The sequence below is a fragment of the Thecamonas trahens genome, assembly GCF_000142905.1.
Source record: "Thecamonas trahens ATCC 50062 unplaced genomic scaffold supercont1.8, whole genome shotgun sequence".
Lineage (NCBI taxonomy): Eukaryota > Apusomonadida > Apusomonadidae > Thecamonas > Thecamonas trahens.
In genome coordinates, this window is record NW_013657672.1 from 45,961 (window position 1) to 62,397 (window position 16,437).

Below are 16,437 nucleotides of genomic sequence, written 5' to 3' on the forward strand. Positions count from 1 at the left end.
GTATCCCCCGCCCACACCACCACACCACCACCCCCACCCCACCACACACACACACACACCACACACACACACCACACACACACGCACACACACACACACATATCTCAACTCACCGTCCCACACAACCCTGTTCAGTATTCGCCGCCTCCGCCTCTCCACACCCACATGTCATCGTCGCAACCCGCGTTGGCGCCAAAACGCCACTGGCTCACCAGGGACAAGCTCCGGCCGCTCCTTGACAAGCTCTCGTCGGAACTTCCGTCGGTCCGGTCGGCTGCGCTCGACTCGCTAGTCTTCAAGCTACACCATGGGCTCGTCGTTCCTGCTCAGCTAGTTCATGAGGCCTCGCTCCCTCCGGCCCTCCTCTCCTGGTTCAACTTTGACAACGTGGTCCTCCCACGCAAGGCTCTCGAGCTCATGGCTACTCTCACAAACTCCCATCCCAAGGTCTTTGGCTTTGCCCTACTCCGCGCTGGTGCCGTTCCCTTTCTCAACGCTCTTCGACCCGATCTTCCGCCCTTTTGCATCCCTCAAGTCGACGCGCTCCGCGACGCCTTGCTCCACCTCGAACCACAGCTCCTCCTCGCCCCGCCGCCGCAGCCCGCCAGCCACCAGGCCAAACTCGAGAGCCTCCCGGGATCCAAGGCCTACGCCGAGTTAACGACGCTCCTCCGTCCCCGGGCTCGCCTCCCCGATGACGACGCGGGATTCGCCTCTTCTATGGATGACCTGCTCCGCACTCTCCCGCCGGCGGACGTCGACGCACTGCTTGCTGCCGGCGACGCGCTCTGTCGCGACGCGCCCGGCCCGCTCCTCGAAGCGCTTCACGACTTTGAGTCGCGCATCGTCTTTGACTACCCGCCGCTGGCAGTCCTCGCCGCTGGTACCCCGCTTCAGGGCCTCATCTCGCTGCTCATCAACACCGGCTCGCCCGACGTCGCCACGCATTACGACCTCGAGCTGCTAGCCCTCCGCTGCCTCACCGCCTGGCTCGACCGCACATCGGCTGCACTCTCCCTCGCTCGGGCCGCCCTCGACTACGCCCCGGCCGCCTCGGCACCAGGCCCGTCGCCGTTTGCGCCTCCAGTCCTCGGCCTTCTGCACAACACCCTCGCCCGCATCCTTACCCGGCTCGCCCCGCTGGCCGCCGCCTCGCGGCTCCATGCTCCGGTCTGTGCCGCCCTCGCGCCCGCACTTGCCCTCTACGCACGAGTCCTCGCCCTCCTCCCACGCCAGCAGCTCGCCGCCCTCGCCCGCCCGGCTGCCGCCTCGCTCGCTTCCGCCCTCGCCGCACACCTCGACTCGCCGCACACCTCACCGCTCCTTGTGCACATTACCGCCGACGTCATCGACGTCTGGCTCACCGCACACCTCGTTGCTGACGGCACATCACTCGATCCCGCGCTCGACGCGGCTCTCATCCAGCTCGTTCTCGACGCCGAGCTCCACCAAGCGCTCGACCCTGCCAAGACCACCTTTGCGTCATACCTCGTTGCCGTCAACGCACCGTCGGTCGAGGCTCTTCAGCTCCTGGACTCGGTCCGTTCCGCTCTTGAGGTTCTCGCCAGCCTTGCCACTGCACTCGCGGTCCCTGCCGCCTCGGCACCCTCGCTTGACGTTGTAGCCGCCGCTGCCGGGGCGGACATCGACTCGCTCGGAGCCACTCTTGCTCTTGCTCTCGGCCACGTGGGCACTGCTCGCTCTGGCTTTACTTCTGCCGCCGCTGCCGACGCGCTCCGCGCGTTTGCCCCGCTTCTGGCAGAGTCTGCCGCCGTCGCCATTGTCGTCGACCTCCTCGCCTGTGCCAGCGTTGCACCCGAGCCCATTACCGGCCTCCTCGCCGGCCTCACTGCTGCCGCAACCTCACCGCTTGCCTGCAGCCTCCTCTTTGCCCGCCCGGTTCTCCACCTGCTGCTTGTTCACTTGCTCGGCCTCCCCTCGCTCGCGCCGGCTGTTGCCGATCTCCTTGTCACCATGGTGACAGCCGTCCCGGCCGGCGAGCCTGAGCTTGACGTCCTCCTCGACTACGTGCCGTGGCTCCAGCTCCGGCTTGACAACCCGATGCTTTCATCAGCGCTGGCCGGCATCCTCAACCTCCTCTCGCAGGCCATGACCGACGAAGCCGCCCTCGCCGCCAAGGTCCGGCTTGTCTTCCACGCCGCGCCTTGGGCATCGGCTCAAGCCATCCGCGAGCTCCACGCCCACGTCTCGGAAGTCCCGCTTCCGCCTCCGTTCGAGCTCATTGACCCGGCAGCAACGTCCGCCCTCACCGCCGACCTCACGCCGGACCTGTTCATTCTTCCGGCGTCCGACGCCCGGCTCGCGCTCCGCGCGCACCGTCCGGTCTCGGACGCATCGGCTGAGCACGCTGCCAATCTCTTCCACATCTTTACCGGCGGCGATCATGCTGACTTTGAGCCGGCGGTTGTCGCCGCTGCCGGCGACGAGCTCCTCGCCATGATCACCGCTGCTCCTCTCCTTGTCAAGGTCCTCCTCGGCTCGGTGCCCGACCTGCCCGCCACCCTCGTTGCCCACCTGGAGTCTGCCCGTCCGGCGCGTGCCGCCATCCTCCTATGGATCCTGGCGTTTGCTCTTGGCTACGCCCCGGCCCATGGTGCCCGCCTCACAGCCGACGTTGACGCAGCATCGACGCTCCTCACCTGGCTGCTGGCTGCGGATCCTGCTCCACGTGCTGCCGCCGTCTACGTCTTTGGCGTCATGCTCTTTGACCCGGCTGTGCTCGCTGTCGGCCTCCCAGACGTCGCTGCTGTCGAAGACGTTGCCGATCTTGTCCCACCGTCGCCGTTTGTCCTTGCTGTCCCGCGCGTCCTCCACACCGGTTTCACCCTCCCGTTTGGAACTCACTCGTTTGACATGGTGCTCGCGCCGCATACCGCCGCCACGCATGCTCCGCCGCTCGCGCTCCGGCTTGTCACCGACGCGCTCGACGCCAAGACCTCCGCTGGCATGCCGGCGCCATCCACCCTCCATGCCTGGGATCTCACCCTTGTCTGGCGCGAGGCCTGGCGCGCTATTGCGCTCTCGCCGTCGTCGACAAATCCGGATCGCTTTGTCGACGCCGCCCGGACCCTCGCTGCCCATCTCCGCTGGCGGCCCGACGCCTGCGACGCGCTCGCAGAAGTGCCTTGGTCTGAAGCGCTTGGCATCTGGCTTGCCCCACTGCCGATCTCGGTCCCGACGCCATCGACCTGCCGGACATGGACGTTGTCGCTGCCGCCTTTGATCTTGCTTCTGCCGCTGTCGCCGTCGCGCCCAACTCGCAAGATGCGCTTGACTTTGCCAACGCTCTCCCACGCTGGTTGGTCCCGCTTTGGGCCTCGCCAGTCCACCAGGTCTCCGACGGGCTGGCGGCCTCCGAGTTGGCACCGGCTCAGCTGGCGGCGCTCCTTGCCGCTCGCGCAGTCTACTACTCGCTCAAGGCGCTTACTCTCCTCCTCGCCTCTCCGTCACACACTGAACGCTGGTCGCCGTCGACCTGGGAACAGCTAGCGTGCGGTGCCTTTGACACGTTTGTTGCGCCGGCGCTCCCGCACGCCACCCGAACCGCGCCTGCCATCCACCTGCACGGCCTGGTAGCGCGAACAGGGCTTTCCACCTTTGCCGCCATCCTCGCCGCCGCTCCGGGCAACCTTGGTCGTTCGCGCCACGCCGATGCGGGTACCCTCCTCTTTGCATGGGCTCGTCAGCTCCTTGCACCGGGTGCTCCAGCCTCCATCACGACCGTCGGTCTCAATGCCCCTGCCGCCTACTCAAAGCGACCGCTCCTCGCCGACCGCCTCGCAGTCATCGAGGCGCTTGCCCGTCGCGCCGCAGCCTGGGACGGCCCGCACCTGGCTGCCGGTCTCGACGACAAGACGCTGAGCCTTGTCGTCGCCTGCCTCGGCGGCCTCATGCACGACCAGGTGTCAGCCGTTCGCGCCACCGCGTGGCGGACCGTCGCCTGGATGGTGGCGGACACCAGTCGCGCCGCACCAGCGTTTGCCGCGGCCCATCCGCGCCTGCTCGTCGAGGCACTTGAGCTCGCCGCCGATCATCGCTCCCCGTACGGCGTTCGGGCCTCTGCATATGCCGCTGCCGCCGCCTTGCTCCTCGCCGCGCCTGACCAGGTCCCGTCTCGGGTCTGGGCCCCGGCGTTGGAGGCGCTTGCCGAGCTGCTTGCCGAGCCTACCGCCCCGCCGGCCTTTGTCCACGGTGCTGCCCGCATGATGGCGGCGCTGGTGTCGGTCGCCTCGCCCGATGACGCTGCCCACATCTCGGCCGTTGCGCTCCAGACCCGGCTCTGGTCACGTGTTTTGGACCTGGCGTCGGCTGCCTCGTTTGTGAGCCGATCGCAGGCGCTCCTGTCCGCGCTCGGCCTTGCCGGCGACGACTGTGCGGCGGCCGGTCCAGGCGCGGCGTGGAAGCACTTGCAGGCTGCTTCGAGCCCGCACGCTGCCTCGCTCGCTCTCTTTTGCACTGCACTGCATGGGCTCGCTGCCTCGGCGCGTGAGACCCGGTCATACTTGGTCGCAACGCTCCCGCTTGTTCCGACGCTGATTAGCTTGCTAGCCTCCCCGGGTCACCTGCATCTCGCGGGCAAGTCGGCCGAGTATGGTCCGTCGCTTGCAGCTTATGTTGGCGCCCATCCGGACGCTTTCACTCGCGGCCTTGCCGGGCTCGCTTCGGCGCAGCTGGTCGGTGCCTGTGGCCGGCTGTTGGCGTTTGCCTGGCAGGAGCTCCGGCCACCGGCGCGTGCAACCATCTGCGGTCGTGACGGGCGTGTGCTGGCCTTGGCCCTGGCGCTCGCAGCCGGGCCGGCGAGTGCCTCGCTAGACGCCCGGGTCGGCATCGCGCTGGCTGTCGCTGCGTGCCTCGGCTGCGACCAGCCTGGCTCTGCACTCTTGCGGCCCGTCCTGGACGAGATGGTGAGCCCGAGTGAGGTTGACGGGTTCTGGCTGCCTCACCAGCTCGAAGCCTCGGTCATTCCGGGCGCGCTCCTCGGCTCGCAATTGCTCGCGCTCTACCGTGAGCTGCACACCTCGGATGTTGTCTTTGCGTGGTCGGTCCCGCACTCGCTTCACGGACTGGCAGCGTTGGAGGCGGCGCGGGCGCACACAGCGTGCGCGCTGGCGGCGCTCTGGCTCGGCTCCGACTCGAGCGTCGAGCTGGCGGCGCTCGCCGGCGAGTTTATCTCGCTCCGCCGCGAGGCGTCAGAAGCCATGTCGCTGGTGACCAAGCTCGACTCGGAAACCGCACGCGCAGGCTCAGAGCTCGCTTCGCGGCCGGGCTTGACCTCGATGACCCGCAGCCTGGCGGTGGCACAGGTTCTCAACACGCTCGCACTGCTCAAGGCCGGTGTCCTTCGGGTGGCTGACGCCAAGGCGCAGGCCATCGAGGCAGGAGTCATCACGTTTGTCCACCGCGCGCTGGCGCGGATCACCTCGACCAAGTGGCCGACGGCGTGCGAGCATCGCACTACCCTTGTCCGGGCGTGCCTCGGCCTAGTTGCCAATCTCGCTGCCGACTCGCCGGCTTCACTGCGGGCGATCGCCGAGCACAGCGAGCTGCTCCGCGCGCTGACGGCGCGAGTCGAGTCGCCGCCGCGCGACGGGACGTATCCAGACGTGCTCGCGCTGCTCGGAGAGCTTGCCCGCGGCTCCGAGGTCCGCGCCCAGTTGCTCAAGACCAAGATCGACCACAGTCTTGCCGCAGTGGTCCTCCGTGGCGCCGATGGGGTCGAGCGGACCGAGAAGGTCGTCGACCGCGAGCTCGCTCCAGTCCTCAACTTTTGGATCTCGTTCACATCATGCGCCGGTGGTGCCGAGCGTGCCACCAAGGTCCGTGGCCTCTTTGGCGGCCTCCACCGCATCGCGCTCAGCGTGCCTCACTCGGAGGTCGGCCTAGCGGCGCTCAAGGTCGTCCGCAACATGGCACACTGCCGCGAGGCCAAGGTCCACTTTCTGGAGGCCGGGCGGCTGGCCGGGCTCACTCGCAAGCTCCTGGTGCTCCCGATGCAACCAACGCCCGAGGCCGATGCTGAGGCGGCCACACGGTGGGCGCTGGTCACCGACGCGCTCTGGGCGCTCGTCTACGCCTCGCAAAAAATCAAGGTCGCCCTCAACAAGATCGGCGTGGCCAAGACGCTCGAGCTCATTGAGGCGTATATGTGGCGGCGGTACGGGCCGTCGCTGGAGGAGGCCTCGCCCGAGCTGGCTGCCGAGAAGCGGCAGCGCATGACCGGCGTGGCGTGGTATGCCTCGATCGACGCCACCGCCGCCGAGCCGGTCGACGCTGCCGGGCTGGCGACGCTCGCCAAGGCTCTTGAGGCCTCGACCGTTGTCCGTGGCCTGCTCCACCAGCGCGTGATAAACTAGATGCCGCAGGGAACACAGTGTGTGGCAGACTTTGGTAGGTTGGGGGATGCTAGTCGAGGACAATGACCGGAGCGTCGGCGCGCGGCACAGCGCGCGGGCGTGGAGTAAAGAGCGATGACGCCGGCGCAAACGACGGCGCGTACGACGGTTCAGTCGGCGCGTACGACGGTTCAGTCGGCGCGTACGACGGTTCAGTCGGCGCGTACGACGGTTCAGTCGGCGCGTACGACGGTTCAGTCGGCGCGTACGACGGTTCAGTCGGCGCGTACGACGGTTCAGTCGGCGCGTACGACGGTTCAGTCGGCGCGTACGACGACGAGTTCGGCACGCACGGCTCGGGTGACGGCGAGCCAAAGAGGCCAGAGAGTGGATGTGTTCGCTTGGGCGGCGGCGCTACGACCGGGGCCGGGTCGTCGTCGAGGGTAAGGTCGACGGCTTCAAAGACGCGCTTGCGCTTGCGGGAGGCGCCAGTGGGGGTGGAGAGGGCCGACGCCGGAGTCGGAGTAGTGTCCGCCGGGGCGAGCGCGCTTGGGTTGCCCGTCGCGGCATGGGCGCCGGGCAGGTGCGGGGTTGACGACGCGTCTGTGGGCGCGGGGGAGGGGCCCGCGAGCTCGGCGGCCGCCGGAGCCGCAGACGGATTCGGCGCCGTGTACTCGATCTCGGGCGCGTGTGCGCCTTCGATAGAGCCGTCGGGGAGGATGACGACGCCCTCACAGTCCTCGTCGGCAAACTGCGGCGAGGTGACGAGCGAGAGAACAAAGAGGTCGACGACGACGTCCGAGGTGGAGAGCGGCTTCTTGCAGATGGGGCAGGGCGTGGATGAGCGGCCCTGGTGGGCCATGACCTGGAGGAGCGTGACGAGGTCGAAGAGCGACGAGACGTGGGTGCACTGCTTGCCGCATGCAGGGAGGCGCATGCGGGCAAAGGCGAGCGGACAGAGGAACGAGAGCTTGACCGAGAGGACCGGCAGCTCGGGAAGCTCAAAGTTGTTGCGAAGAAAGGTGGCCTTGGCGGCAGCGACCTGGGCGCCCGAGACCTCGATGGTGGTGTCGCACACGGCGAGCGACCGGGTGGGTCCGGCGAGCTGCGATGCGTCCCCCGCAGCCTTCAGTTGCTTGCGGAGGAGCGTGGTGCCGACAGCCTCGGGCTTGATGCGCGGTGCGTACGCAAAGGCGAGGATGATGATGTCGGGCAGGTACGACGACGAGCGGACGATGGAGATCTTGTTGCGACCCTCGATGAGGTGCTTGCCCAATTCGGGTGCCGGATGTGCGGCCGACGGCGTGATCGGCTTCTGGTTGACGTACACTGTAACTGCTGGCACTGCGTTTGGCGACCGCCGTGACTCGATGAGCAGCTTACACGAGATGTCAGGCGAGGAAAAGTTCCACAGCGGGAGCGAGGTCACGTTGAGCTCAAAGGCAAAGGTCCGTGTCCCAACAGGGAGCATGGCCTGGTACGGCGGGAGTACGTACCGCTCATGACGGTAGTCGAGGAACGGGTCGGATCCACGCCCGCGGAACTTGTATGATCTCAGCTCGTCGACTGTCAGCGTCTTCTGGCTGGCCGCTGGCTTGGGCCGCCTGCTGAGCGCCGACGCGACCGCCAAGGACATCCGCGCCCGCGCGTCAGCCGACGCGACCGCGCTGTTTGAGCTGGTGGTGTGTCTCGCTGCAGCACTAGGGCTCGATCTTGAAGGTGCTGGTGGTTGTCTCTGCCCCGGAGCCTGGGCCGGCTGTGTTGAAACGCCAAACGCGGAATCCGCCAGGGAGCACAGCGTTTCGCCGCGCTTGGTACGATGGTGGGTATGGCTCACGCCGTGGAGGAGTGCGGCCATTGCACTTGGCAGAACCGGAGCGTGCGAGGCGGACTTGAGCATGTCGTCCGCGCGGAACCAGTAGATCTCGACGTCACCCAAACGGTCGGAAGAGCTGACGATAGCTGAGAGCTTTGCCTCGTCAGACAACGGCGGAATGAGGAGCCAAGGCGAGCGCATCATGCAGTACCGGTCTTGCGACCGAATGAACGACGCTGTGATCTCGGGCAGCGCGCCCCAGAGGCCAGGCAAGCCGTCGCTCACCATCGGATCGACCCGCCCAGACGGCAGGCCGAGTGGAAGCTTGAGCTCCAAGAGGGGCGGCCGGAGATCCGCGAGGTATGTAAGCCACCTGGCGAACGCCACCAGCATCTTATCGGTCACGCCCGGCACCCCGCCGACAAAGATCGCCAGCAGTGACGCCTCGGCCGAACACCGCAGCGCGTGAGTCTTGAGCTGGGACACGCCTGGTGCTGCGTAGATGACATGGCGAAGCTTGGCCGCCGACAAGGATCGAATGACACACAGCTGTTGTCGAGATGCGTAGAAGATCGGTTGGAAAGCCAGCGAGATCAGGACCAGAACCGGGACCGGGACCGGGGGCGGGACCGGGAGCAGGACCACAGGGGAGCAGGACCAGGAAGGGCAGCACGACCAAGAGCAGGGCAAAGTGTAGGAGCAAGAGCAGGACAAAGAGCAACGACCACGATCACGACCAGAAACACAACCAAGAAGGCGACCACAGCACCCGACCATGACCATGACCATGACCATGACCGTGACCATGACCATGACCATGACCATGACCATGATCGTCACCATCACCGTCCCCAATGACCATCGAGCACGACAACGGCACACAAGTAGAGGAACGACCAATTCAAAGGTGACCACCACACACACCGCCAATGACGACATGCCCACCCATAGCCATACACATTCAGATACCCACAGCCAATGGATGAGTCAATGTCCATACCATGCACATTCCCATATATATGTCATGGGGGTAGGAAGGGGGGGGGGGGGGGAGGGGGCACACCGCCCGTCCCTCAGCAGGTCACCTTGGGGAGACCGCACCCGCACACACAGACAGACACGCACACTTGGAACCCCCATCCGTGGAATACTCAGAGAGCCTCAACCTTGAGGAGGGAATATGTACAGCGGAGTATGTTCTATAACATATCCGGAGAAGGTGTCGGTGGGTGGAGGAATGCGGGTGGTAGGGGTGCAGGACGATGTGGTTGGGGAGAGTGGGTGGGAGGGTGGCGGGGTCGGAGGGGAGGGCACACAGCAAAGGCAATGATCCCGGTATGGATGGCGATGAAGTCACGGGTCATAGTATCGGATGGAATCGATGTGAGGCATGGAAGAACATACCTGTTGATCAAGAGCTTTGATATTGGCGGCAAAGTGGGAGAGACTTGGTGTGGTTGATGTCATGGTCATGGCCGTGGCCAATGTGTGTGTGTGTGTGTGTGTGAGAGCCCCCGCGGGCAGAGTCAAGTTGTCAAACGCAACGTCACCGCCGGTCATCTCGACCACAAAGCGACAACCGCCGCAGGCATTAACTGGGTAGAGTTGGGCAGATGGTAGTGCGACTCGGCGATGTGGCGGAAAGCAGGACGCAGGACGCAGGGATGGTGATGCTTGGGAGTGGATGTGTGCGGGAATGGATTCAATGGAAAAGAGTCGCCTCGGGCAGGGGATGGTGGCACCCACACACGTGGTGAGCCAGCGCCCCGCGTTGGAGGGTGGGGACCTTGTCTCGCCTGGTGGCCAATCACAGGAGGCGGCTAGAGGGCCTTGGAGAGCGAGTCGTTGATCATGGCCTCGAGTGGGTCCGACGTCTCCACACGGAGCTTTGGGGCCGCCTTCCACACCGACATGAGGACGGCAAAGCGGCAGTAACGGACGTTGCACATGTCGACCAGCCACCTAGCCTCCTGGCTCGGGTTGAGCATCTTGTAAAAGGCCTTGACGATCCGGTCCATGTGGCGCGTCTCCTGGGCAAAGTTCTGCCGCAGCGAGTGGATGAGGCCGGCCATGACCGAGACGGCTGGGACGTCGGCCAGGGACTGGCCTTCCGCCTTGAGCTGGTAGAGGTGTGCCATGTGTTCGCGCATCAGCGCCCGCAACGATGAGAGGAGCGCAGAGCGCCGGCGGAGAATCGCCGCCACAGCCTTGGTGTGGTTCCGCCGCAGCTCGGTCATCTGCGCAATCTGGGTCTCGCTCAGCCCGAGCGGGTTGGACGCCGTCAGGATCTCAAATGGCGACTTGTTGGAGGCAGAAGGCCGCGGGGCAGGCGCCGTGGGGTCGGGGTCGATGTCCTTCAGCAGCTGGATCATCGCGTCCTCGCTTGCCCGCTCGCGGTCGTACCGCTCCTGCCGCTCCGCGTTGATCAGCACGTTCTTGAACTCGGAGCTCTCCGGGTCGACAACTTGACCATCGTCGCCAATAAACTTGGTCAGCTGCGACGACGGCGTCGGGCCCATGCACGACGAGCCGTCGCCCTTGAACGCCGGATCCGGGTCGCACGCCAGCGCGCTCGACCACGACTGCATCCCGCGCGCACGACACGCCATCTCGGCGTCGTCAGTCTTCTTGAGCGCCTCGTTTTCAGCCTTGAGCGCGTCGAGCTGTGACTCCAGCTCGGCAAACCGCGCCTTGGTCTTCTCGCGGTACCGCTTCGACGCCCGCCGGTTCTGCTCTGCCCGCTTCACCGGGTCGCGCTTGCCCGAGCCAGACTGCGACTTGGACTTGGATGCCTTGCCGCGGCCCTTGTTGCCGCTGGCCTTGGCCTTCTTCGACGTCGGCTCGTCTGTTGACGCCTGCGGCGCAGCCCGCTTCCGGCTCTGCTGCTGCTGACCCGACGTCGGCGGTGGGACCGACTGCACAGGCACAGGCTGCGGCACCATACTGCTCGGCACGACGGCGGCGGCGGTCGGGTTGTCGAGACGGTTGGCCTGGTTGTAGATGTCGTGCATGACGTCGTACGAGACCGAGGGCGGGACTGGAAGCTGAGCAAAGAGCGAGTTCTCCGACACTTGGTCCACCTCGTCAGCCATAAACGAGCCAAAGTGAGTCGTCGGGGTTGACTTGGCCATGTAAGGCATCTCAGACGGAGGAATGGCATGCATGACCGATGCCGGTGGCATGTACGGCTGAAGCGGCGGAGTGATTAGCGGTCCAAGGTCATCCAGCTCAAGGCCGGGATTGTTGAGAAAGTGCTTGAACATGGCAAACGAGGCATCCTGGTTGGTGGCCGTCCTCGCATCAGGATGACCCACACCGGTCGCCACATTGAGATCCATCGTGTTCTGAAGTGTTTGGCGGCAGCTGCTGATTAGTTGGTGGACAAAGAGACGAAACAGACGAGTGTTCGGGAAAAAGGCCTTCGACTTTGTCGGGGTTTCTTCGATGCGCTTGGTGCGGAGTGCGGAGAAACAGTCCAAGGGGAAGGAGAACGTGCTAAGTGGGTCACAGTAGCACTCGGTCGTGCGAGTAGAGGGGCGAAGGAAGACTGGTGGCTTGGCAGGGAGTAGAAGGTCGGTGTTCCAAGCAAAGCCGTGAGAGAGATGGTTGCCGCTTCTGCACGCGTTGTGAAGTCGTGTGTTCGCTGCGGAACGAGCGGGTGGGTACATTCTGCAACAAACGTTTTTGCCGCCAGTCAAACTGTCAAAAATTGCCTGAGGGCTCGCAGTCCAACGCCACGTCCCTCTGTCCACTGCAACGTTTCCTGCCCACCTGCTTTGAAGTCGATACTAGTCCGGCATGGCTTCTCCTTGCCAGCTTTGTCTCAACGTCACAAGGCTGGTTCCTCGCCCGCAAGGGAGTGCTCTAGATAGGCGCGGGTTGCGGCTGGAATGACGCGGCATATTTTTCACGCTTTTGAACCAATTTAGCGCGTTGGATAAGGCTGGGCAGGAGAGCAGCAACCAGCTGGTGGCTGACGACAGCCTACAGTCAATATGCAACCCCCCCCCCCTCAATTCGACAACTGCTGAAGCGGCCGGTTTTTTTTCCTCCGCTCTCCGCTCCCGCATATTAATTATTGGATGAGGATCGGCGCGATGATGGTGCCCTTGACAGCGCCTTCGGTCACGGCCGCCGCCGCCGAGCGGAAGAGGTTGCGTGAGGTGTTGCACGAGGTGACTTGGTGGAGGAGGCCGCGAAAGGCGTGATGCGCGGCGGCACGAGCCTTGCCCTCCGGCGCAGCCGAGATCTCGGCCTCGACGCTGCGGAGGGCGTGAGCAGTGACGCCAGGCGCATTGCCGAAGATGGTGTGCAGGAGGTCGAGCGCGCCGGCGGAGGCCAGCTCCAGATACGCGTCGGCAAGGGCGTGGATTACGGTGATGCCGTCGTAGTCGGTCTGCACGTGCGAGAGCACATTGAGCATGCCCTCGACAATCTGCGGAACAAGCGGCGCAAAGGCGTCGTCGCCGGCAAAGAGCTTGACCACGCGCGAGGCGAGCGTTACGCCGATGACGTGTGCACGCGGCGCTGGCCACCACAGCAGCTTGACCGAGGCCTCGACAAAGAGCGACCGCATCGGCTCCTGCAGGACAAAGACATCAGCTGCGAGGACCGAGTTGTTGCGAGACGGCAGTCGCGATGAAAGCGACCGCAGCTGCGAGGCTAGCAGCCGCGTCGCCACCTGCAGCGCGTTGTTGATCCGGCTCTCCTCGGCCTGCGCCGCCTCGGCCCCGTGGCGTTCCGAGAGCGCCGCGAGCGTCGCGCCCGACCCGAGCGCCTCCCACTCGGCCACGAGCCGCTCAAAGAGCGCTCCTGTCCACAGATGCAGCAGCGGGTGAAGGAGCGAGTCGTGGTGGGCTTTGGGCGTCCGGGCCCGAAGCGGCGCAATGATCTTCTGCACCATCGGCTCTAACACCGCGAGCGACGTCGTCCCGACGTGCTCCACAATCGCCGCTGCCAGCGCCGCGCCCATGTCGGGTAGCTCGCAGGTGACGTGCGGGTACTCGAGCGCGACGTGGATGACCCCGTAGAGCTCGCGGACCACGGCATGCATCCACCACTGCAGAAGGACTGCCGGTGAGCCAAACTTGGAGCCATCGCCCGGGTTAAGCCCGTGCCGCAGCAGCAATGACGGCACTGCCGGTGAGCTCCATGCGCTCTCGTTGACCGCAAGCAGCTTTGGTGGTGGGAGGAGGAAGGCGTCGGCAAACGCGTCCGGGAGCGCTGCAGCTGTGCTGGGCGCCAGCAGCGAGTGGAGCGACGAGAGCAGCGCGAGCATCGGGCCGAGCACCACAGGAATGGCGCTGGTCACCGCTTCCGACCGCCATCCGCGCGAGAACGAAAACACCGTGTTGACCACGCTCACCAGATGGAAGATGGAGTTGCGGAAGCCAAGCGAGGCGCCCGAGTGCGCCTTGCTCGCGTCGTCGAGACCAAGCGCTTGCGCCAGCGCCTGGGGGCTCGCCACCGCTCCGCCGAGCTCGGTACCGGTCCACGCCGGCATGACCTCGCTCAGCATACCGCCTACCAGCTCGTCGCGCGCGCCCGGCTCAAGCCCGTCTGCGAGCAGCAGAATCGCCTCGTAGAGCAGCGGTGTCTCAAAGTCTAGCACCGCCTGAGCTTCGCGCAGTCGCGCCACTTCGCCGCGCAGTCGCGCCAGTGATCCGTCGAGCTGCTCGCCGGCCGCCAAGCAGAGAAGAGTGAGCTCGTGCGCCGCTCGCCGGCGTATCTCAAACGTGCCTTGGCCCTCGACGGCGGCATCAAGCGGCGCGTCCGACGCCGAGCCTGAGAGCCGGACCGTCGCCATTGAGAACAAGAGATCAAGAACCGGCTGAGCTGCCTCGGGCAGCGCAGAAATAAAGGGGAAGAAGGCAGCGACGAGATGAAGGTACTCATCAAGCACGGATTCGGTCGTCACCGCCGCCGATCCGAGCGCGCTCACAAACTCGAGCACAAACTGCAGGAGCGCGCCAAACGTCGCCCGCGCCTCGTCCTGGTCTTCGTGTGCCCGTGTCTCGCTCAGCAGGCTCACATCCGACAACGGCTGACCGTCATCGACGAGGACCCACCGCGGAACGCACGCCACAGTCGCCCGCAGCATCCGCGCCGCGCCGGCAAGGAGCCGGCCAAAATCGGGCCCGGCCTCGCCGCTGGGTACCAGCCCGCACACCGCCTGAACGTAGCTGGCGGCAAAGACCAGCGTCTTTGTCCCATGCAGCTTGGCCAGCTCGCCCACCACCGCGTCAGTGCCATCGGCGAGCGCCTCGGCCGCAGCCTCGGCAGCAGGCCCGTCGTCGTACTCGTATGCTGCTCGCTGTGCGATCGCGGTCTCGCCGCGGATCTGTGCCCGCGCCTGGTACCATGCCACCACGCACTCCTCAATCCGGGTCACCACGGTTGCAGTCGAGGACTCGCCGGGCGTCAGCAGCTCTGTCCGCAGCAGCGAGGCCACCAGCCGCGGCAGTGGCTGGACAAGCTTGAGCGATGGCGCACTCGCTAGCGCGAGCATCGCCTCGAGGTACGACCACCAAGAGTCATGGATGCCGAGCGCCTCGCCGCGAGTAGCCCGCCGCCGCACAAGCGCAAGGTGGAAGAGGCCGAGGTCGGCTAGGACCGCTACCAGTAGCGTTACAAACTCGTAGTGCGCAACGTCGTCGACCTGCGCATCGCTCGCCAGCGGCGCCATCAGCGGCTCCAGAAAGTCGAAAACTACGAGGATGTGGTTGGCGAGGGCAGAATCCGACTGTCGGTCGAGGAGCGCAACAATGACGCCGAGTGCGGCCTTGCGCGCGCTGGTATCGTCGACGGCAGCTGCCACGCTTGCGAGCAGCGAACGAAAGGCGTCGGCCGGAATGCTGCCGACGTCGGCGAGCTGCATGATGTTGTGCAGCGCTGCAAGCGCGAGGGGCGCCAGGCTACGGCCCGGCGAGCCAGCTGCCTCGCCCATGGCAAACTGGAGCGCGTTGCCAGCCAGTTCGAGAATGGGTGCCTCGACTACAGCCCACGCGTCCTTGAGCTCGTGCGAGCGGGCGATGGCCGCCGGCGCCGTCGATGACGTCGGCTTAAACCTTGTTGCCCGGTACAGACCATGGACAAATCCCTCGACGGCAGAGAGGACGGCGCCGGCAACCTCGAGCGAGCTTGAGCTCTCCATCTGCGCCACCAAGCTGTCGACCAGGTCGGGCCAGTTGGTCGGCCATAGCGAGAGCGCCAGTGAGACGAGCACGTCGACAATCTTGCTCTGCACAAAGCCTGCAGCATAGACCTCATCCGGCAGCAGCTTGCCAGCAAGCGGCGAGTCGGTTGGACCTGTGTTGACCAGCAGCGCCATGACATACGCCCGGAGCGCTGACACACCATCGCTGGTCAAGCTCTCGCTCACGCCGGCCATGAGGGCACCCTCCATCATGCCGAGGCCAGCGTGAACCATGGCCGGCGCCAGATCTGAGCCGAGGCCAGCGGCCACAATCATCGGTGCGAGCGAGAGCGAAAGCAGCGGATCGCGATTGATGTCGACAACAAATGCCGATGCCTGCGACAGTTCTGTGGAAGATGCTGAGCCTGCCGAGAGCGAGGTAGCCACGGCGTGGACGGCTGTCTGTGACTGCTCCTCGTCGACCTGGGAGGGCTTGGGCAGATAGCTGACCCATTCACCCGCACTCATGACTTTGTCGATGACAAAGGTGAAGATGGAGACAGATGCTGGTCATGTGTGTAGTCTGTCGCTGTTGCTGTCGGTGCTTGAGTCGGCGAGTGTCCGACTCAACCGCCGTTTCGTTCGATATGGCATGAGACGTAGGACGGAGGCCAACCATGATTAACTCTTGTTCATGCTAATGCATACCCCCACACACAACCATTAACTCTTGTTCATGCTAATGCATACCCCCCCACACAACCATTAACTCTTGTTCATGCTAATGCATACCCCCCCACACAACCATTAACTCTTGTTCATGCTAATGCATACCCCCTACACAACCATTAACTCTTGTTCATGCTAATGCATACCCCCACACACAACCATTAACTCTTGTTCATGCTAATGCATACCCCCCACACAACCATTAACTCTTGTTCATGCTAATGCATACCCCCACGCACCCCACGCACACACACAAACACACACACACACCTCTCAGACATGCACCTCCTCACCCCCACCCTTTCCCTCGCCCTCGCCCTCACCCTCATCCTCATCCTCCTCCCCCCCCACACACACACCCGAGTCGTCCCGTCGTCCGCACTGCTGCAGCCGGCGGCCGAGTC

At 65.0% G+C, this 16,437-nt stretch overlaps 4 protein-coding genes across 5 annotated transcripts; 2 read left to right on the forward strand and 2 right to left on the reverse strand.

The window, feature by feature from the left end:
* Positions 1-165: 165 nt before the first annotated feature.
* Positions 166-6,387, forward strand: AMSG_01992 (uncharacterized protein; the record flags this gene model as incomplete). Its single annotated transcript, XM_013905571.1, has 2 exons — positions 166-3,050; positions 3,158-6,387. The coding sequence occupies 2 exons, from the start codon at positions 166-168 to the stop codon at positions 6,372-6,374; spliced, it is 6,102 nt and encodes a 2,033-aa protein (XP_013761025.1). The 3' UTR covers positions 6,375-6,387.
* AMSG_01993 lies at positions 6,388-9,699 on the reverse strand. 2 transcript variants are annotated; one of them, XM_013905573.1, is made up of 2 exons: positions 9,574-9,699; positions 6,388-8,718 (listed from the first exon to the last, which is right to left on the reverse strand). In XM_013905573.1, exons 1-2 carry the CDS (start codon positions 9,640-9,642, stop codon positions 6,424-6,426), a joined length of 2,364 nt encoding a protein of 787 aa, XP_013761027.1. In that variant the 5' UTR covers positions 9,643-9,699; the 3' UTR covers positions 6,388-6,423. The 2 variants fall into 2 exon arrangements, with proteins under 2 accessions (XP_013761027.1, XP_013761026.1); XM_013905572.1 differs by lacking the exon at positions 9,574-9,699 and adding an exon at positions 8,944-9,142 and having other exon boundaries at positions 6,388-8,685.
* Positions 9,700-9,738: 39 nt separating this feature from the next.
* AMSG_01994 (uncharacterized protein) lies at positions 9,739-12,091 on the reverse strand. The gene has a single exon (XM_013905574.1). It carries the CDS (start codon positions 11,835-11,837, stop codon positions 9,990-9,992), a length of 1,848 nt encoding a protein of 615 aa, XP_013761028.1. The 5' UTR covers positions 11,838-12,091; the 3' UTR covers positions 9,739-9,989.
* Positions 12,046-14,045, forward strand: AMSG_11682 (uncharacterized protein). The gene has a single exon (XM_013905767.1). The coding sequence runs from the start codon at positions 12,377-12,379 to the stop codon at positions 12,809-12,811; it is 435 nt and encodes a 144-aa protein (XP_013761221.1). The 5' UTR covers positions 12,046-12,376; the 3' UTR covers positions 12,812-14,045.
* Positions 14,046-16,437: the final 2,392 nt, after the last annotated feature.